The sequence below is a fragment of the Neolamprologus brichardi genome, chromosome 1 (assembly GCF_056152115.1).
Source record: "Neolamprologus brichardi isolate AB-2024 chromosome 1, ASM5615211v1, whole genome shotgun sequence".
NCBI classification, from domain to species: Eukaryota; Metazoa; Chordata; class Actinopteri; order Cichliformes; family Cichlidae; genus Neolamprologus; species Neolamprologus brichardi.
The window spans coordinates 14,180,171-14,203,541 of record NC_142104.1 but is presented as its reverse complement, the minus strand read 5'-3'; the positions used below and the strand labels follow the sequence as shown (position 1 = coordinate 14,203,541).

At 38.8% G+C, this 23,371-nt stretch overlaps 1 protein-coding gene across 1 annotated transcript in view; it reads right to left on the bottom strand.

Moving 5' to 3' along the window:
* Window positions 1-23,371, bottom strand: part of ush2a (Usher syndrome 2A (autosomal recessive, mild)) — a 217,576-nt gene that overhangs the window by 133,268 nt on the left and 60,937 nt on the right. The window contains exons 19-29 of the mRNA XM_087834076.1: window positions 22,837-23,017; window positions 19,008-19,171; window positions 18,682-18,840; window positions 18,352-18,580; window positions 17,883-18,006; window positions 16,525-16,672; window positions 14,213-14,485; window positions 10,464-10,639; window positions 10,072-10,219; window positions 2,142-2,248; window positions 687-810 (exon numbers count right to left, since the gene is read on the bottom strand). Of these exons, the coding sequence (XP_087690202.1) occupies window positions 687-810; window positions 2,142-2,248; window positions 10,072-10,219; window positions 10,464-10,639; window positions 14,213-14,485; window positions 16,525-16,672; window positions 17,883-18,006; window positions 18,352-18,580; window positions 18,682-18,840; window positions 19,008-19,171; window positions 22,837-23,017 (1,833 nt within the window). The remainder of the gene's footprint in view (window positions 1-686; window positions 811-2,141; window positions 2,249-10,071; window positions 10,220-10,463; window positions 10,640-14,212; window positions 14,486-16,524; window positions 16,673-17,882; window positions 18,007-18,351; window positions 18,581-18,681; window positions 18,841-19,007; window positions 19,172-22,836; window positions 23,018-23,371) is intronic.

Below are 23,371 nucleotides of genomic sequence, written 5' to 3'. Positions count from 1 at the left end.
AACAAAGTCTATTAAAACTTCAGATTCAGAACATGAACATGGAAGATGTGGAGTACATGGATGCCTACTTTATGGACTGCAAACATACTGTACTTTGGTATTTTAGATCAAGCAAAATTTGATTATAAAGGGAATCACATTTGAAAACTTTAATCTACTCAAAGCCAGAAATATGTCATACATTTAGGAAAAACTGCTTGGCCACAGATTTTTTTTCTTTACTTTTTATGACACAGTATTAAAATATCTTGGAAAGGTATTCTCAAAATACATTACTGGTGATAAAAGGTTTGTGTGGGACAGTGAAGTAATCTCAAGTGGTATCATAGAGCTTTGCTTGCTCAAATCCCACTGATTAGTATCAGCAGTCATTAATTATGAGCGTCAGACTGGGTGATGTTCTCAGATGAAGCAGAACATGTTTGGCTGTGCAGCTCAACCCTCTAATGATGCTGGTAAACAGAAAGATAATTGTCCTTTAAGATGACTGGGGAAGTCATTCTAAAGGAATGTCACTTGAACACTGAGAAGAAGAGACAGTGCAGTCAGTGTACACTAAAAAACACAGGGACGTATGTACACATCCTGTCACATACTCCCATGCACAGTACACAGAAATGCACATATACATACCGTCTATTTACTAATAGACAGACACCTGCACTCATCTAAACATAATTTCTTACCTGTAAAATCGGTGTTGCTGGGAAGGATGTCACTGGGGAACTGATAGTAACTGTTTCCAGAAAATCTTGTTCCTCTGACAACTGGATCTTGCGGGTCAGAGAGAGAGACATCTGACCTTTCCACCTCAAAAAAACAAAATATGATAATTTATAAATATCTGGTATCTAGCATAGTGGTAGTACTCAAATTATAACTGCAGTCATAAATTGTATTATGTTTAGTATAAAATCACATACTAAAATTTTCCAAAAATAATAAACTTAGCAGAATTTTTTTGTTTTTAGATGACCATGTGTATATCAAATGCATTAAAGCACTTAAGGCCATGTGGGCTTGCACTCTCAACATGGCACAGATCCTCTTTCTTACTACTTCCCATGAATCTCAGTATCAGATCTATTATTCCTCTATTTTAGACATAACCTGTGTGGCAGAGAATAAACAGTGGAATCACAGGCAGGAAGTTCTCGTGATTTCTATGTACACACAGTGTGAATGATGAGATGACAAACAAAGACACACACTGGGGTTATTTCTCACTTCCAGCATGAAAAGAAAGTAATGCAGTCTGTGCCAGTGAGAAAACACAGAATCATAGCTAACTTTGCTCAAGTATGGAATGATTTAGACTTTAAAACATTGACATGCTGGTAGCATTAGCTTTAGCCCACACACACGAGTGCCAACTTTTCAACTTAATTTAGGCCATATCTACAGTCATGCTTGTGGCTAGCATGGGTCTAGGCAAGGCAATAGATGAAAACAGTTATTCATTACTGTGAATTTCTGTTTAGCTGCAAACAAAGACAGACCCCCTTAATGACCTCATAGTACCATATGACCTGCAGGCGTACTTGTGGTTCCTGGAGTATGTAAAAGTAGAATAGGAGTCAGAGCCTATATTATTCAACCTTTAGGTCCCCCTTCTGTGGAACCAGCTTCCAGTTTGGATTCGAGAGACTGAAACCCTCTCTATTTTTAAGATTAGGCTTAAAACTTTCCTTTTTGATAAAGCATGTAGTTAGGGTTGGATCATGTGTCTAGGTTGCTGTGGGATTCCCATGATGCACTGAGTCCTTCTTCTTCTTGAGTGTGTTTATAAACCTCTCTGTATTTTATTATTAGTTATTGTTAATCTCTGTCTCTCTTCGACAGCATATTTTTTGTCCTGTCTTTATCCAATCACCCCCAACCGGTCGTGGCAGATGGCTGCCCCTCCCTGAGCCTGGTTCTGCCAGAGGTGTCTTCCTGTTAAAAGGGAGTTTTTCCTTCCCACTGTCGCCAAAGTGCTTGCTTATAGGGGGTCATATGATTGTTGGGATTTTCTCTGTTTTCTTTGTATTATTGTGGGGACTTTACTATACAATATAAAGAACCTTGACACTACTGTTGTTGTGATTTTTGCGCTGTATAAATAAAATTGAATTGAATTGAGTGTAGGGCAGTGCTCTTACCTGATATAGAGGGTATGGTCCATTAAGTTGGGCAGGGGGGTCCCACTCTATCTGAATGGTAGTTTCATTTTCTGGATATAATCGAGGTGAAGACAGTCCTGAAGGTGCTGAGAAGCAGAAAGTAAAGAAACGGAAAGGATGAACAGAAAGTGAATGTTAAATCAATGAAATATGAAGCCATTGTATTGTAAATGATGAAACTTTTCAAAACATTTTGAAAAAGGTGTGTGCTTATTTTTATTTGGCAGGACCTCTTCTTTGAACATTTTCCAAGTGTTTAATAATGAAGAAGACAATTGGTGTGGTTTTGAAAGCGAAATGGTTTCCCACTCTTGCTTGATATAGAATTTCAGTTGCTCAACAGTCAGGGCATCTTCTGTCAAGTTTTTTATTTGCTAATTAAACTAAATGTTCTCAACGGGTGGCAGGTTTGGACTGAAGGCAGGCCAATTCAGTATCAGTGCTCTTTTACTACAGAGCTGTGGTGTTGTAATACATTGTTTTTTTCCAAAACAATGTCTACGTGAAAAGCTATGTAACCACAGCTAATTTACCCAAAAAAAATATTCAAACACATTAAGAATAAATACATCTTGTGTGATTGGGCTTTCCTTCAGTAGAAGCTTATTTCTTTCAGGCTACACAAAAGTCCCATTTTCATTTAATAGAAGATCAATTTAATTTCCTTCGCTCACTCAAGGTGTTAAATTAAATGTCCCTTTGAAACATACTGTAAGGTACTGGAGAAGCAGTTTTAACACATAACATAAATAAATCTACCAGAGACTAGCTGATATAGGGAGGACAGATTTATAGGAATGGAGGAAAAAGCATAGCAAGTGATAGACCGGTGTAGAGATGGGAAAGATGTGTGTGTGTGCATTAAGTGTCCTTTCATTGTAGTGTTTCTCTTTAGATGTGTGGGTGTGTTTCAGTAATTGTCTAAATGGTTCGTGGTAGGAGTAAATTAGCTTTCAGTGACAACCATGCGGATTATCTTTAGTGTGACTTCTAACAGAGCCCTTAAAAGCAAAGTGGACAGCTTGTTTGGCGCCTCATCTTGGCACATCAAACCATAAATTACTGCCAATCGATAGCTTACCAGTCTATTGATATTGAGCTAGTGTGACATTTAGAACACTGTCAGTGCCACACACATATACAACATGGCCCTTGCTTTACACTGTGGTGTACTATTTATTTATTTATTTATTTTTATGTATGCCATGTTGGTAAATAAATTTTCCTTCTTGATATGAGTGGGTAGAATAGTGATGCAGGGGTTTGAATCTGCCTGCCTTTCTGCGCAGAGCTTCCATGTTCTCCCTGTGGCTCTGGTAATTCCTCCCACAATCAAAAGGCATGCTTATTATTCTAAGTGTGAATTGTTGGTCTGTCTTATATCTTATCAAAAAGTGGCAACTGTCAATTTTTTTTTAGCCCACCTCCAACTAAGGAGGACCAACTTTATGTTAATAAAGTTAATTAGCAGCAAAACAGCACAACATCAATATGAAAGTAAGTTTAATGATCCTCTGGGATCATCAAGGCATTTTCATGCAGATGACTGCCACTCACTGGATATTCTCTCTCTTTCTGACCATTCTCTGTGAATCCAAGAAGTTATTTTGCATAAAAATCAAAGTAAATTAGCAGTACTCAGAAAAGCCCTTCTGACACCAAAAACCATGCAACGTTCAAAGCCACTTAAGTCACCTTTATACCCATTAACCCTTCTCTATACACACCATCTCAACCTACTTCTCCTACATCGTCTATACTCATTTCTAGCCTTGTCCGTTTTGTTCACTCCCAATGAAAATTTTTGCATCTTCAACTCTGCCACCTCCAGTTTGGCTTCTTGTCTTTTTTTGTGTCACTATCTCCAAACTACACATTATAACAGGTCTCACAACTTATAAACCCTTTACTCTTGCTGCTATCCTGTCAAAATTCACATTGTACAAACACACTGTATTCAAAAATCTTGTTAAAAAGTCCACTGCCCTCCCTCTTAGATCTTTCCATTTCCTCTTCTCTTGTTTTCTTTATTCATCAGCTCCTCAAAGTATATCTTCTGTCTTCTCAAGACACACTCGTCACTCATTAATAGATTTACATTTCTATCCTTCAACACAGTAATCTGCTGTATATGCTTTCCAACTCAATCTCTCTGGTTATGTATAAAAGTTCTTTTTCTCCTTCTTCAGTGTCCAGCTTCACATACAATCCACTGTAAGCCTTTGTCACCTCCTGCTGCTTTCTTCATCCCCTTGACTATCCCACTGTTTCTTTGCTAACCTCTTCATTTGAATACGTTCTTGTATTTCCTCATTCCACTGCCAAATCGCATTGTCTTCTGTTTCCTTTCTGTCCATTTGACAGAACATGTATTCTTGGAAGGGTGGTTGCAGGAGGTGAGCTGGCATTTGTTTGAAGCCAGCTCACCTCCTGCAACCGCTTTTCCGAGAATGCGCGCTTCCTTTGCGGTTCGGACTCCTTCTGACATTTCTTTGGAGGTGGAGGAACACCAAAGTAATTGCTTAAAGGAGCTTGCTTCTTCGACATCTTTAAGAGTTCTAATTAGGGGTGGGTTTTTATAATCGATTTATCGATTAAAATCGATTCTGGCTTGGATAAGTAAAATTGATTCATTAAAATCCTGAATCGATTTTTTAATATAAATTTATTTTGCCCGAAATGCCAGAATCTCTTGTGAAATCTCACAAAATTTCAACAACCACCAAACAGCTAAGACAGTAAATGAGAGCAGGAACACGGATTCTGCACAAAGACGTAAACACACAGCGCGGACCCGCAGATCAGAATCAGTTAGATGTCACCTTTCTCACAGTCGGGGCTGAAAGCCGACAGCTCGCTGATTCTGATCTGTCGGCGGGTCCGCGCTTTGTGTTCTCGCCCTTTATGCGCTGATTCTAAAGCTGTTAGTTTGATGTCTCTCCAAACAATATTGACCGAACCAGCAGCAAAAGAAGATCCAAACTACGCTTCACATAAACATCGTCATGTATTCACTCTTACTTTTACTGTTTTGCTTCGACCACGCTGCACAGCTCTCTCTCGCGCGCTCTCTCTCTCTCGCTCCCTCCTCCCCCCCCCTCTCTCTCTGTACTGTTTTCTGCATTATTCGCTTGCTTGTTAGGCACAAGTCTACCGTTGTTTACAGCGCTGTTAGCTGACGTTTTTTTTCGTTTTATATACTTCCGAGAAGAAAACCTAATTTCTGCCGTTCAATACTGAACAAATTTAAACTTTCTAAAATTATGCAAAATGCAAAACGCTTAGCCGTGTCTCTAATAAAACCTGTAACTTCAGAGGTAATGTTCATGTATTGATTAATGGTTTTCTTTCCTTTTTGATGTACTGCAGAATATTTTTATAAAATCCCAGGCCAGGAAGATCGCCTTCATGTTTTTCTGTGTTTTATCTTCAGCTACTTTGACACAAAGGCATCTGCTGTGATGCTTACACCTTTGATAATGTGTCAGCTTCCTTTTTATAGATACAAAAATATGTAAATGTACTGATCTGAATTATAATATTTCTGACTGTCAAAATTTCCCAGATTCGAATCGTTGATCGAATCGATTCGGGACCTTGGGAATCGGAATTGAATCGATTCTAGAAATCAGTGACGATACCCAGCCCTAGTTCTAATGTCTATGTCTATGTCTGTCCTCCTCCAGAAAATCGTATGTAAATGGACTGGCCTGCATTTGTATAGCGCTTTACTCAGTCCCTAAGGACCCCAAAGCGCTTTACACTACATTCAGTCATTCACCCATTCACACACACATTCAACACTGGCGATGGCAAGCTACATTGTAGCCACAGCTGCCCTGGGGCGCACTGACAGAGGCAAGGCTGCCGGACACTGGCGCCACCGGGCCCTCTGACACCACCAGTAGGCAAACAAGGTTAGTATCTTGCCCAAGGATATTTGGCATGCAGCCAGGAGGCAGCCTGGGATCGAACCACCGACCTTCTGATTAGTGGCTGACCTGCTCTGCCACCTGAGCTACAGCCACCCCATACGTTTGCGTATGTATGCAAATGCGCATTGCAACTTCTTATCTGGTCCACGTCTTTTATTTTGACAGCACATGTGCACCTGCGGACCACTTATGTGCACCCCTGACTATACTTTCTTTGTCATCTGGTGACTCTTCCTTACCACACAGAGCCTGTATCAACTACTCGCCAAACTTTAAACGACATTCTTCCTCTGCATTCACTCGCTTCCTCTTCTTGATACCTAGAGCCATCATATAGACTAACATCTGATGCTGCCTAGCTACATTTCCCCCAGATAATGTAGACATAATCTACCTGAATGCACCTTCCTCCTTATATATGACCCATGTTTCTTCTTCTTGAAATGTGTGTTTAACAGGCAGGTTAGAGGTGGCAGCCAGTTAACATGCCCTCTCTATTTGTGCACCAACATGTCAAATGTCATCCAGTAGCTTATGTTCTTTGATCACTTAATCAGTTATTGCATTACTGGGGATAATATCTACTAGCATAAATTAATATTAGTTCCCAGCAATGACCGGGTTGTATTTCGACACAAGTCTAAAACACAATAAAACCTGGACACAGATGTCCATATTAGAGAAAAACATTTCAAATGTGACAGAACTATAGGATAGTGTTATCGTTGTTGATAGAGTTTGAGTGTGTGTTCATGTTTGAATCATGAAAAACAGTTTCCTTCTTACTGACCAGGCTGATTGTACAATCTGGTTGTATATTTTCTGCATGTCACGTATTCATTTATTGTATCTGCTTGTTCATTTAGTGAAATTAACTTAACATTATGACACATCAAGTTTGACAAAACCCACTAGCTTTATTATGAGTATACGGAAAAACACACCACACATACACACACAAGGTTAACAGTCCAACAGAAAGGTTAATTTTAGCTGCCGACATGGTAATGAAGCAGCTAAATCATGGGCCAGCTCCCAGGAGCAATTGTGCGTGTGCGTGCACGCGCGTGTGTGTGTTTCCTGTTTTTACAGCAACTGACATGTCTTAACAGGCTCTTAGCATACAGTTACACCACGCACATAAGCACACCACTTATTGACATGGAGATCCCTTGCCATGCATATTTCTCTTCTCAAGAAGGGCCTCAGGCCAATTATGCGTAAATCAATAAAGTTCCTGTTCTGTTGAGTGGTGTTACAGTGTGAGTGCACGTGTGTGTATGTGTCTCTGTGTGCATGTCTTGTAGAACAAGACTTTATGGATGTAGGATACATAAAACATCACCATCAGACCCTGATTAGCCACTCACTTTACTTTGTGATCAATAACTTTGTGGGAAGATACACACACACTGAAACAATTGCAAATGCATCAACACAGGTGGACAGGAGACCTCTTTCCTTGAGTCGTTACGTCTGTCTCAGTGTGCGCGCTAATGTTTAGTCATGTGCTTCGGTGTAACTCCGGTGGATTCACAGATGCTGTCTGTTCACTTACAGCAGATGGTAGCTGGCTCTAATGGCCCAGCGTCATGTGTGGAAGATTTATCAGAGCATCTGTATCATGCTCAAGTACACCTTATGAGGAGTACCACTGAATGTGAAGATATTTCTACTACAGAGGTTTTTTCAGGTCATGTTCCTTTCATTCAGCTTGCAAGAGAAAAGCTGGAGACCTTTTTGTTGACTAAAGAAGGTTTCAGTCAACAAACAGTTTGGTGTCCCAAACAGGAAGGGTTTTTATTAATTGTGCTGTAGCCAAAGAGGCACTTCTTTATTAGAAGGGCAAATTTTAAGATGTCTCTGCAGGGGGAAACAAGAAGAAGAGCAAAAAGCAATGAGTCAATCCAGATTTTACAGGCTGGGAAAGAGCTCCAATGACGAAAAAAAAGATTAATAAAAAAGTGCTAGCCCCCAGCCTCTCCAGCACCTATGACATAAATTTAAAAATTCTAGGTGATTTTCAGAAAAGTTGACCTCTGACCTTGAGGTCACTGAGATTTGAACTTGTCTGAGATTTTTATTAGATCTACCTATAGTATCAATTAGAAAATCCTAGATGGCATCTTTCTCAATTTATTGTGTTCACAAGATTTTCAGAAAACTTGACCTCTGACCTTGAGGTTAAGGTCACTCTGACTTGAACTCATTCAAGACTTTTAGTAGCTGCACCTACCAAAATCCTACGCTGCCTCATTCTCAAGTTATCATATTGACAAACGTGGGTGTCCATATGTTTGACGACAATACCCCATCAGCCTTATAAAAACCTCTTTATTTTGGCAGTAGACTTCTAATGGGGTTATTAGTGGTCCAAAAAGTACATAACTGTAGACAACTAACAACAGCATGCAAAAAGAGGCTTTTCCAACAGATGCATATGAAGTAAAACCAAACAAAAATAAAAAGAAGCCAGCAGCTTTTCAGAATTTGTATAATTCTTCTAATTACAACTCCCTACTGATATGCTACCATGTTTTTATAAAGGAATGTAACAGTATTCGCCCAGTGCATGTTAGATTGAGGTCTTAAAGATTATTGTTAAATATTTTTTGTCAAGTGCAAAGATTATTGCTAAACTGAAAGAAGAAAAAGTGATCTGATGCAGCAGAAGCTTAACACCCAGTGGAGGAGCAAACGCTATGCAAATTGTTTTGGGATTAAAAAAAAAATCTGCTAAACGGCATATGCCATTATCATTTCTTATAGTTGAAACAAGAGACATCTTTGGCGTTGGATGAAACAAAACGGTGGCAACAGATGTGGCTGTTAAAAATACATTCAAAAAGTCAACTGGGTACAATAAGCCATATTGAACTGTACTGTATTACAGTCAAGAGAAGTCTTTGGAATCACTTAAAATAAACATTGTCGCTGTGTCAACAGATGTAGCCATTAAAAATACATTTAAAAAGTCCACCAATTACAATATGAAGCATCATTCATCACAATAAACACAAGGAATGACTTTTTGAGAATTGTATGAAATGAAAATATTCCCTATGTCAACAGATGTAGCTGTTCAGAATATGTTCAAAAGCTGAATTCCCTGAGCAAGTATTTATAGATGAAAGGTTTTTGTTTTACAACTCTGCGCGCCCATTGTCTATTTACCTAAAGAGATAAACAAAACAAAAAAGACAAAAACATAACATGAGCAGCAAGCGTAGACACCGTGAGTGAACAGATGGAAAAGTGTGTTGCACGGTCAAGTGCGCCTCTGAGTGCAATATGTATATTTCAGAGTGATTCATGTTCCTCTGCTGCCATGTGCTATTTGTGTGTGAGTGAAAGAGCCCAGCAGATAGCAAGTGAAAGATGGACAGGGAGGGGGGGCCGAGAAAGCAACAGACTATCAAGACAGACAGAAAAAGACATTAAATCAGAATTCTGTGTGTGTCCATGTCACCGTCCACTGATCAATTAGTGCTCATCTAGGCACCAGAGATTTGTGCCTGAGTTATTAAACATAGCTAATTCATCCTACTTCCATAAAGGTTATAAATCCACAGAAGAGCGAGAGGGATTGTATATGTGTTTCTGTAATTCTGTGTGTGTTTGATTCATGGCCAGCAGGAAGTGTGTGCTACGCCACATTTTTCTCCTTGTAATTAACAGTAAATTGTTTTTACTGCCGTGCACCATGAATATCCCCCCTAGTTAACATGACCAATGCTGTCGCCACTCAAGTACCCGATGACTGACTGAGTGCTTTTGGGTGTGTGTGTGTCTGTTTGTGTGTGCATATGTCAGAGGTTTGTTTTGCAGTTGTTATGCAAACACCACACTATGTAAAATAACTACTATTATACTTTAAAAAGACAATATTTGGGAACTATCAGTATTTCATTATTGCCGAGAAGCGTGCATTTGTTTATGTCTGTGTGTGTTTTGCATAAATCTTTATGCTCTACCTGCTGGTAAGGTCCATCCAGTGCTTGGCAGACTGGTAATGCAACCTGCTTTTGTGCAGAGTGTGACAGTGAAGTTGTACACATGATAAGGTTTCAATCCTTTCACTACGTAAACTGGATGGGATGATGGGCCCACTCTATGCAACGCCTGCAAAACACAGGGACAAGGAATATAAAAACAGAAACAGAAGAAAGCAACGAGACTATCCCATTTTGTTTTGTTTTTAGAAAATTCCTACATTGTGAAAAGTTAGTGAAAATGACCTAATACGAAAGCATTTATCTTCAAAATAAATGTCATTTGCTGTATATTACATTTCTGCCAGGTAAGCTCTTTTTTTTGGTAGGTTGTCCTGGCAATTATTTCCAATTTTATGTGTGAATGTGCTTACCTGACTAATAACTGGAGGGGCATATGGATTGTTGGTCTGTTCAGTTAGCAGGTTGACCCGATATTCTGTCACCTGTCCTCTGGCGATGACCCCGTGGTATTCAGCAGTGCTCCAGGTTACTTTAAGACTGGTAGACGACAGTGCGGACACTTCTGGAGGAGCCATAAACTCTGGCACTGGAAACACATATTGCACCGTTTTCATTATCAGACCTCCATGCCACAGATCAGCTATTTACAGAGATCACAAAGAGCATAAGCATATCCTAAGCTAACACACAAGTTATTACAGGGTATAGTAAATCTGATTGCAAGCTAACACTCTAATACACGTTGTGACTTTTCAGGGGGTCTGTAGATTAAGCATTTGTCTATCTGCATACAGATTTAATTTCAATGCAGCCAAAATTATGTATAAAGCAGCATTATAAAGGTTTTAATCAGAGACATTTACACCGAGGAAGACCGCAACCTGGTCTCTGAACAACAGCTCTTTCCTGCTAATTTCTCCTCATGTAGCTTACAAACTTGTAACAAACTGAAAACAAAGTCAGCAAAGCAAAAAAATATTTTTACAGCAGGGTAAATAGTTAGCAAGTCAGCAATTTGCAGCACAGCAGACACTAAGTACAGTTTCAAGTGGGTTTTTTTTTCACTAATTTTCACTAATTTTTCACTAATTTTCAGAAAATGGTTCTTGCACAGGACCATTTTCATAGGAGTATTTCTCGTTTCTAACCCACTTAACAATGACCTGATTCAATCATAAAAAGGCACCTAACTGAAGGGATGAACCAGAGTTGTGTCTACACAGGTAGGCAACTTAGCTAAACATAACCCAATATATAAAAAGTATCTTTAGACACTCTGTTACAAGGAGCCTGTCACAAAAGACATAATTTGTCCAATTTCTTTAGTTGAATCTATAAAAAAAAAAAAATCTGTGTGGGGGGGGTTAATAGACAGCACTTATAGAGTTATTGTAGATAAATTCTGATGAATCGCAATGGCTATTTCACACTGCCCAACATCTTTTAAATCTGAGCAAGTACATCGTGGTTAGTGCTGAAAATTACAACACAGTGTACTGCTCCCTTTGAGTCAATGTACTGTAGCTCACTCAATAGTCTCTTTTGTCCTCTCCTTGTTTCTCTCTTCTTTATATGACAGTAATCATTCAAATATTTTTTTTATCTTATTACAACTGGATTTCTGTTTAAATGATTGGATAGGCTATCTTGCTATATATAAAACCCATGAAAAATTATAATCAAGATCAAGCAATATTTTCTTAATTTATACACATACATGTACCTGCTTGTAATAAATAGAATCAGTAGTATTAAAAACATTAACTACCTTAATTAAAAGCCCAAATTACTCTAGCCCATCCAAAATCAGAATCTTGGCGATAAGCCTGGGTTCTGTCATGGTCTGGGGCTGCAATCCAGTCAGTGGTGCTGAATGCAGAAAAGTACCATCAGATTTTGATCAAGCATGCAATACCATCTGGAAAGCCTCTGATTGGCAAATGCTTCATTTTTTAGTATGACAATGATCCCAAACACAGCCAATGCTGTAAAAGCATGCCTGCCTAGAAAAACACACAGTGGAATACTATCAGTCATGGACTGGCCTCCCCAGAGCCTGGACCTCAACATTAATGAAGCAGTGTGGGATCATCATGATAGAGAACGGAACAAAAAGCTGCCAACATCCAAAGAAGAACTTTGGAAAGTCCTTCAAGAAGCCTGGAAAGCAATTCCTGAAGTTTACTTCAAGAAATAACAAGGACGTTACCTAAGAGAGCTCAGGCTGCTTTGAGAAATAAAGGTGGCCATAGTAAATATTAATTTTCAAGTTTGTGTTTAAAGTTTAAATACACTGTTGCATCACTTTCCCAACAAACATGGAGAACATAACACTCCAGGATAACAAAGGTCAAAGGTCTGTCCTCCTCAAGATGGTTTTGAAAAATTTATGATTTTGCCTCTCAGACATGCAAATGGTAACTAACCTTGTTCTGTATTATATCAGTACAAATACAATTCCAAACCGCTTCTGACATGATGGTTATTTACCTTTATTGATAGGATGTATATTTTCTGTGCAACTACTGCTTTTTTAGTAATTCATTCATTCATTTACTGCTTCTTTTATTTTATGTGTAATTAGTGCTGGTGTTTGGTTATAGTTATGTCTTTGTTTGTAAGATCAGGAATAAGTGTTTTATAAACACCTTGGCTTTGTGTTTCTGTTCTTAACAAATCAAGCCCCAACTTATATCACTTGTTATCTAATTTTAGGTTTGCTTCTAAAGTCACTTTTAGGTATTCATTATCAGCTTTTTATGTTTATTAAGCCAACTCTTGAAGTGGCACAGTGATGCAGGGGTTAGCACTGCTGCCTCACATGAACTTCTGTAAGTTCTCTGTCTCATCTTCATTTGGTATTAGCAAACAGGTAAGTCATCTCATAACTTATCAGAAAAGTGAGAACAGATTCAAAACATTGACTGTATTCTCTCTGTCTTAGTAGATTATTAAATTTGGCTCCACATTAATTTCACCACTTTGAGTATCAGCCAGTGAGTCTAACAAAGATGTGCGTCTGACAGTTTAACCTAAAATGTGTCGGCTGAACCTGCAAAATTCATTTTTCATTTCTTAATAACTTGGTGATTTTTTTCTTTGACTACCACATAAAAAAATTAAAAAATAAATAAATACAAATTCTAACAAAAAGACATATTCAGAGAGGTTAGTGGATATTATGTGGTCTTAATGGATTTAAGTATTTCATAATTCTACGGTTGTGATAGCCACTATTACATGACAGATTAGAGAGAAGGATTCTTTATTCTACTGTTGATGCCATCTAACTGTGAAATATACTGTGAAATGTGATTCATGGTAGACATAACCACAGTCATATTCTTTCTTTCTAACTCGGCACACGTACGTGCACCAGCACTGACACACATCCCACATTCAAAATGGTGTTATCATATGCTTGTTATCCAGACACATAGCTTAGAGTGACGTTGGAGGCAATCATTTAGTCCTAATGAGCCATATCATCCCTTTGAAATTCAAATACCTTAATGAGTTTCCCCTCCCCCACACGCAGTTTTTCTTTCCTCCTTCCTTCCCTGCTTTCTTTTTCTACAATCTATCTCACAAATACTCACTAATTTTAATATAGTACAAAAGATTATTTAACCAACAGCAATGGCATCTGGTGTGTAGCTACATTTTAACCAAAATGTCACTCAATTCCAATTTGTTTTTAGATCTGGGGTCCATCAGTTATTGACAGGCTTTAATTTAACATCATAAGTTAAAAATTTAACTCATTTAAATTTTAAGCAAGCTCTTTGGAGTGTCTGAATGCAAATCATTTTGTCTGAATATAGGTGTAATACACAATCGGATTTTTCTGATTCAGCCATGGAAGGCCATGAAAGGAAAACCTAGCTTAAAAAATCCATATTGGACACACCACTGAGTCATTGATGGTTGCCAGCTGGATAAAAGTCAGCCCTTTAACACTGAAATGGAACTGCCATCTTTGGGCAAGCCCCTTTCTGATAATTGCCCAGAAAACATTAACCACTGAAGGCTTTTGTTTCACACAGCTACAGTGCCTAACTAGATTTTACTTGGTTATTTCCCTGATTCCTTAATTACTGTAAATACACCTAGTGAGTAAAAGTCAGCTGTTGAAATCATGAACACGAGATATACAAACCTCCCTCCATGGTGCGTGCTGAGGTCCACCCAGATGTACAACTTCCTGCAATATTGGTGCTTACAACTCTCATCTGGTATGTTGAAAAAGCCTCTAGACCAGTTACATTAGTACTGGTCTCAGGGGGTGGCATTATGCTTTTATTGGCTATGTTGGAACTTAAGGAGACACTTAGATCCAGCCAACCAGAGCTGAAAAACACTCTCTTTTCAATAGCAAGACTCTGTGACTCCACTGGCCCACGGAGAAAGACCTCATACTTTGTGATAACACCTGTACAAAAAGAAAACAAATGTTAAATCAGTCTCTGAGATTACCTCTGATGTCTGCTAAAACAAAAGCTCTTCACCGAAACAATTATTTAGGAAATTAAAGAAGGAAAGCAACAGCTGCAGCTGCAGGGTTTGTTAGGAGAATACTGTCTGCAGTTTATTTGTGCCCTAATACAACACTTTAGTTATTGTCAGTAATAGTAACAATAGTCCTTTAAAATTCATATCCTGATTACTAAAAATGTTGAAGTAAAAAACAACAACATAGAATACAATTAGTAAGTAGTAATGGATGCAATGCAGTTTTGTTGACGACTTGTTAAAATCAAAAAAAAAGAAATGTGTTAAAAGGAGGAGAGAGCACCATGAAAACAAGTAAGAAATCTACAAATCTTCTGTGTACGATTAAAGGTTTTCATTTGTTGTGGTTATAAAATAACACTTCAAATGATAGAAATATAAATTATAAATAAAAACAAATACGGTAATGCAAATTCCTGTTTTGGCAGCTTTGTTTGCCCTGTGCTTAACATGCTCTTACTTCTTTCCTTTACTGTTCTTTGATGTCACGTAGGTCTTTATTCTTTATACTATAAATGATTAGGTATTATGTATTATATAAAAAGTGTAGCTTCTACAACTGCAACAAATTTAGTTTATTAGAAATCTTAATAGAAATCTTAACAACAGTTAACTATCCTTAGCCAATCAAACTACTCTCTGGAACTCCTAATAACTTTACTGAAAATCCCTCTGCATCACTAGTAGATCATTAAATGTTGGAAAATAGAAAATCTATAATAGATATATTCATTCTTTAGCAGTATTTACTCTCCAAGTTCATTGAAAAAATTACAAGCTTATATACAATTATAAAATTAAATGAAAATGAAAAACTTGTGCAAAAAGTGCCAAAAAGCAGAAGACATGTTACACAGCAAAAAATAAGGTACAAACCCACCATTGTGGAGAGGCTCCACATTTGCAAATAAGTACTGAGCAGGTCTCAGCAATACTGCTAACCAGATACACGTTATGATGTCTGTCCCTCCACTCAATGAGGAAAAACAAAAACTGGTGTAGCCAGATGTGTGCATTTTAAAACTGATCATTTCCACCCAAACACCACTTCAGTTTCTTATTATTTTCACAGAAGCACTGACCACCCAGGCAAGAATAGCCGTATTATAAAAGGGTTACTTTAACTTGACTTCTCATTGAATGCTTCACTTTGAATGCACGGAGCTGGGACGACTGAAATGGAGAACTAACATAAAGATTGCCTGATAAGGACAGAGAGCAAAATCAAAATGGAGAGGTGAGAAGGATGCTAAATGATTAACTAATGACAATGAAATGACACACAAAACCATATTAAGTGAGCTTTATATGACACTGCGAGGGAAATAGATCAACAGATGGGGAGGGAAAAAAGAGACAGGCAGAGAGAAACCCAGGTTAGAGGGCTTTGTTTTACATTGAGCCTTAGAGCCAATACAAAGCTCTCTGGATTTACAAAAGGCAGTTCCAGTTCAGTGTGTATTTCTGTGTGTGTGTGTGCATTTGTGTGTGTGTGTGTGTTGGTTTAAGTTGACTCTCATGTGTCTTGAATGACACAGCCCTGAAGCTTTGCCACTAGGTAAGTGTTTCATGTACAAAATGTGTGTCATTTATTCTACTGTATTATTAATTTTGAAACAGGCATTAACATTATAATGCAATTGTTATTTACTTAAAATAAACATATTGTATTCTTAATTGCAAAGCTATAAGCATTTTTTTTTCTTGGCAGTGAGACCTTCTATGATGCATGGTATGTAGACAGTGATACTGCAGCAGAATGCTAAGGGTTACGTTGGGAGTGACCAGGATGGACAAGAGAAGATCACAGAGAAGAGTTATAGATAAAGTGAAAGAGTACAAGAAGAGAGTTGGTGTGACAGAAGAACAAGGAATAATGTAAAATGGATAAAAAGCAGAAAGGTTAGTATTACACATTAGATGAGATTACCATACAAGTGTGTATATTTGTGGTCATACCATTAGGCTTACTGGGGGGCTCCCAAGAAGCATGCAGAGCATGAGGTCCTATGGCAGTGATTCTAGGAGGGGGCTGGTTTTGTGGGGGGGCAGAGGCTGTCAGAAGAGACAGTGGTGGGCTAGAAGTGCACCCCCCAGAAGAACACGCCTGTTGAAAAGGTTAAACAGTTTTCATTGTCATTTTTTAGTCCGTAAATAATGTAAATACGTAAATATAAATATTTTTAAAAAGTAGTTCAAGCTTACTTTCTATATTATTTTAAAGCTATAGCTACCATCAGCCACAACATTAAAAACACAGATGGGTGAACAACTGTGATGGCTCTGGGAAAGAGTATATTTAAATAGCAAGCCTTGTGTGGTGGTCCGTAAATGCAGTGTGTAGTAACTACTATGGTGCTCCAACTGATGAACCAGTGACTATGTTACTGGCATAGAAGTCCCATTGATTCACGTGTGAAGTAAAGGCTGACATAAGTGGTTCAATCTCACAGAGGAACTGCACAAATGACAGAAACCCTTAATACTGGCTAAGACAGAATGGTGTCAGAACGCTGTCCCACCGAAAGCACCATTACAGGCATGTAAGTATCTTAAAAGAATAATGAAAATGGAAGAAGGTAGCAAAATCGGGGGCCAGTTTCACAACAATAACTGGTTTCTAAGGTTACACCTGTTTCTTGTTTAGTTTAATGCAGACTGCTTCACAAAAACTGATTAACCAGTGACACTCAACATAAAAAGGGAAAAAGGTGCTCATAATTGAGAGCAAAGAAATGTGAAGCAGATGTAGCAGATAGCTGCCCCTCCCTGAGCCTGGTTCGGCTGGAGGTGTCTTCCTGTCAAAAGGGAGGTTTTCCCTCCCACTATCGCCAAAGCGCTTGCTCATAGGGGGTAAAATGGGTTTTTCTCTGTTTTTTTGTATTATTGTACGGTCTTTACATTACAATGTAAAGTGCCTTGAGACAACTGTTGTTGTGATTCGGCACTATTTAAATAAAACTGAATTGAATTGAAAAGTTTTCAAAGGTTTTGTAAAACCAATCCCTAATGACTGGGTTCTATGAATACCCCTTTTGGAAATGTTGTTTTCTGATTGTTTTTTTTACAGCAGGGTAATAAAATAGGACAGGACAAAGAGTTCAAGGAGTCTAATCATTGGGTGCCTCAACTCCAAAGTTACAGGACTAGTTGCCTGATACAATGGGACATATGGGATTGCATCACAGTTTAGACCTTTTTTGGGAACATGAGGAGGACCTACACCACATTAGTCAGGTGGTTGTAACATTGTTGCTGATTAATACATATCTTTGTACTCAGTTGTGCCATAAACAGTGGACATTTGTCATACCTACCTCTAGTATTACAGTATATTGGGTGAAGGGTTTTAAACCACTTGACACAGCTTCTGTAGATAAGCCTGTGTAGTGAATGGAAGGCTCTGCGTCACTGGATGACTCCATGGAGGATAACACAAACCTATGTGTGACAACAATTGTAATAAGTATTTCTTTTTGTTTGTATTTCTTCATTGCTCACAATCACTCAACATCTTTCAGTTAAAACTAGTGCTAGAACATCACAGAGGCCTACAGGATAAGATGCATACCACGTAAACTGTACGGTCACTGGTTCAAAATAAAGACAGTGATTTAAAGCTATGGAAGCAGGCTGCTGGTGCACATCACATCCCAGTTTCTCCTACCACATTTGTGACAGCTGAAAATGGTTTGTGCATTTAAAGACTCATATGTTTCTTTTCCATCCTAAGCGGTATGCCTCTAAGTCTTTAACCACACCTCCCTCTTTTCCCTTTTTACTTACCTCTCCACTGGGCCTGTAACATTTCGTGGTGTGCTCCAGTTAAAGCTAGCACTAGTTGGACCTGGTCTTCCCACAAGATTTAAATGGAGCTGGTCTGCTTCAGGTGGTGCACCTAAAGTTCGATATGAAGCTGATGCACTTGTTGTCGCACCAGCTACGTTAGCTGTTATAAGCCAGTAAGAGTAGTTGGTGAAGGAAGACAGACTAATGTCTTCAAAAGATTCAGGGCCTTAAAATGGAAAGAACAAAGGAATAGGTAGGAAATTAATTTAGGGAGGAGAAAGACCAAAGAATATTTATATGTGTGTGATACGCTGTGTCGATACATACTAAAAGGATAGCGACTTTGGACAGTATGCACTGACTGTCCATCCCTAATGAGTGTGTAGTTGAGTATGTGAGAGTTTGGGGAGTCCGGTGGATGCCAAGAAAGACGAATAGATGAGTAACTGAGTGCAACACCTACTGGTGCAGGCTGCTGGGAGGGTGCTGCCCAGAAAGAGACAAAAACAAGTATATAAATAAACACACAAAATACAAATTAAAACTTAGAAAAAGTACTATGTTAACTTTCACACTGATGTACTGAGGATTACTGGCTGATTACTGGCATGTTGGTGCTCTGGTGTGTGTGTTTATTAACACGTAAAACAGACCTTTAGTGCAGCCAAAGTGGTTCCCAGGATCGAAATGACTTGCCCCAAGTTGACATAAATCACATTTATCTCCAGTTACCAACAGCTTACATGCACAGATCCCTGTGTCCGGATGGCACGAACCATTGATGCTCCCCACTGGATCACATGCACAAGGATGGCATCTGTTTATTAAAAAGAGAAGAAAAACAAAGAAATCTCACTTTTTTTATAACTAAAAAGATACGGTTCACAGTAACATGCAAAGACAAAAAAAAAATCAATACACAACATAACACTGGCATAAAAAACCTCTTGATCATTAAAATGATTTTAAGTGACATAATAAAATTCACACTCTGTAGTTTGATAACTGCACAGTAGGGAAAAAAAAAGTAATTTTGTTGATACTATTGACTAGGTGTGTTTCTGTATTGGGGTGGGGTACAAAAGAAAGCAAAGTGCATTGTTAAATCTAGCTGCAAAAGTTTGCTCAAAGACAACTGGGCATGTGTGAGAATGAAAGGTGGTGGATCTTTTCCCTAACACTGTGAGCGAAACTCTCACTGCCATCTAGCCCACCCACCACCCTATATAGTAGCTGTGAAGCTAACTTTGCCAAAAAAGCTGCATTTCTCCTCAAGTTGTCGAAGTGTGAGCGCTTGTGACTATATGTGTGTGTGTGTCTGGCGGTGCATGTGTCTGGGTCAGCAGTGTGGTGTTACCCTCACAGGGGATGGGAAGTGGGTGATCATCCGGCCAGCTACCTCACACCTTAGACTATGCGCGCGCACACACACACACACACACACACACACACACACACACACACACACACACTTACAATAGTCTGCTTGCAGGAGGATTTTTGGCACACACACATGCACAGCACTCCAGCAGAGTAATACTGTACAAACCATGTTACTGTCACACACATACATTGGACATAGTTTCTTTTTTTATTCTACAGCATATTGTACTCATATGTTCTCAGTTGCTCTCCCTCTGCCGACTCTCCCCCCCCACACACACACACAAAACTACACACACATGCACGCACACACACAAAACTACACCTTCTTTATTGCTGTGTGAAAAGCCACAGCTTCATAACGAGCCGCAAATTTGTCCTGTCAACTGGTGCTCCCACAAACACACACGGAGGCGCAAATACACACACATACAAATGCCATAGTGACTCGACCTTCACTCCATTCCCAAGGAGAAAGAAAACACCAACATCACACGCAGTCTTTCTTTTTTCATCAGCCTTCAAAGTACTGGATGTGTGCGTTACTGAGAGAGAGGGGATTTAAGAGTACCGGCATATAACATATATCATTCAACCAGATTTTTAACACAGTAAGGTGTTTGTGTAAAAACTAAATAATAGAATAGCAAAAAGAAGTACAATTTATTTAATTTTTGAGAAAATGTCCCAGCAACATGCACAATGTCATTGAGACATTTGTTTACTTTTATGCAACTAGTCTCAAACATGAGACAGGTACATAGGCAGTACCAAAAAATTTTATGGTACCAAATATCTTCGCATCACCATGAGATTCTGCATTTACATATAGTACTTTGCAAAAACCTTGAGCTATACCTAATTTTTTAGTAATGTCTTTAAATGGCCAGATTTTTTTGACCATTTTAATTTTTTTCTAGTGCTCTTCAGCAATAGGTTTGCAAACTTTCTGGAGATTTTCTTCTGGATTGTTTCAGTAGAATGTTTTGCAGTTTGTTAAGCCACTAAATACTGACCTATGATTCAATAATAAGTTATAAGTTATATTTAACGTTATAATTCCATTTTTTTCCACAGTTTTTCGAGGACCAATTTTCAGCAAAAAAGTTGTGCATACAGGTTACACGGCAAGTTCAGACCCTGGAAATTCTGAATTTTGTGTTTTGTTTTGGGTTTTTTGCAACACCGTGTAACTGCCTTAAATCAGGAAAGAGGTACAACAGTGAGTGTCTGCAGCCATCTGTAAAACACAGTGGAAGCTCTGACATGCTGTGGAGCTATATTTCAGTCTGGGGTGTTGGGGATATTAATAAAGTGGATGGAATTACAAACACAAAAAAGTACGGTCAGATTCTGAAACCACCGTCCAATAACATCTGGAAAGGGATTCATTTTTGAGCATGACAATGATCCTTTTGCCTCCCCTGAGCCTGGACTTATTCAACAGCCGGAATCAACATTATTCAAGTAGTGTGCCATAATCTTGACAGAGAATGGAACAAAAGCTTCTGCTCAGTGGCTACTGGGTGACCCCTCGTCTGGGGATCCTCAGCCCTTCCCATGAGGGTGGCACGGATGCCCCTCCGGTGGTCCTCCTTGGGCTCTCGCACTCTGGGGCCTCTGGATGTCTGGGGCCTGGATCTCCTCCATGCCTGCTTCATGCCCTGGGGGACAGGGCTATGGCTCTCTACATCCTCTTGCAGACCATTACATGGGGAAACCATTTGAATACAAGCGCGCTGATCCACACAGGTGTGCACACGGGTGTTCACTGTTCGTAGACTTAAATTACACCTTTCTTGGCTGCTACTTCAAAGCACATTGTGCGCTGTCTGTCCTGCGTGCTGCACAACAACATTCAATATTTAGTATTTACTGCTGTTTACACTTAGCTAGATTAATGCGATGGTGTTGTGTTTAGTATGTTGCTTTGTTTTTTTTTTTGCTTGTTTTCTATTCTTTCTCTCTCAACAGGTGATCAAGGAGATTTTTTTTTCCTTTTCTCATTGTCCCTCCCCCCTTCTGTTTTTCTTTTCCTTCCTCTTTCTTTCTCCCTTTCCTATCCTTCACTTATGTCTGTCCCGTCTGTAACAACTGAAAATAAAATAAAATAAAAAATAAAAACAAAGGTCGATCAAATGGACCAATACAGCAATGCCATGATGATCCATTTGGCAAAATAAATCCATTGGGTATCCTTGTTGGTCTTCAGACAACAATTCTGACGGCTAAAGAACCAAATGGGACAGGCAAAAAAAAAGAAAGAAAAAGAGAATGGAACAAAAGGTAGTGAACATCTAAACAAGAGTTTTGGATTGTTCTTTAAGAATCAAGGGAAACTATTTCTCTACAAGTGTGATACGAAAAAAACAAAACAAAAAAACAACCAGCAACCAAACAACACCAGTTTAAATGATAATTCTAGATTTTGTTCATTAATGCCGTTTGCAAAATCTGTCTGAGCATCTCTGATTTTCTTTTTGCATCGCTGATATTACCCACTCAACTCACATCATCAACCCTGCTTTTCTCTCTTATGTTTTATTAGTCAAGTCTTTTCTTCCATGTGATTTTCTTTTCAAGTGTCCTTGTGAAGTAAACTCTATTACTGTTGCTTTTCCTCCCTCCATCGTCCGATCCCTCTCTACTGTGAGGAGATCTCAGCCACAGCCTGATCTCATCCTTTAATGTTTTAACACTGGAGAATACAGCAATCAGGCAAGGTCAGCTAACACACACACAAACACATACATACTGGATCACTAGTCAAACAGTTTGCGCACCATCTATCTGCTGTGACACCCTGTCGAGAGGAACGGATGTGCATGTGCGTACCACCATCACATGGAGGTTAAGTGTAAAGTAACATTTGTGTATAAGTGTTTGAGGTGTGTGTGTGTGTGTGTGCAAGACAGCCCGCAGGTAGAGACATGAGCGGTAAAGGTCAAAGCAGCTCTTAACTCATGTAAGTCATATGTCTGCCTAGCAATCTGTAAACTGTCTTCACAGACACTGCATCTGCTGTTGTGTGTGAATTTGTGCATGAGATGTGTGTGTTTATACAAGTGGTGCAATTAATAGAAACAAACTTATACTTACGTGCCCAGACCAGGGTTGAATCCAAAAAACATCTCACGACACTGGTCACAACGTCGGCCTCCCACTGAGGGATGGGCACACACACACTGTCCAGTCTGGCTTTCACAATTGCGATGCAAAGCTCCAATGGGGTGGCAGTCACATTCCAAACATGTATCCTGATCCGGAGAAAAGTAGTAGCCTGCAAAAAGATAAGTATAACATAAAGTAATGAGCATGCAATTAATTATACACTGCAGTCTTTTGATATGAGTCTGATGGCTCAAGGGTCATTTCCTTAATAAGAATAATAAACAAAACTGAGAATAAGAAACTTAATTTATCCTAAAAGTTTCTTGAGACTTACAGCAGTCAAGATATAACTCATTGATACAATAACTAAAAGACCAAAATAGATAAAGGTAAAAAATTATACTAAAAAAGGAAACGTATTTAAACACAACAAAGTGGAACAAAGCGTGACATACATGCAGTGGACCAGTGTGTCTATCACACGCTTTTCTGTGATATCTGCGCAGGCTTACCTGTTGTTCCT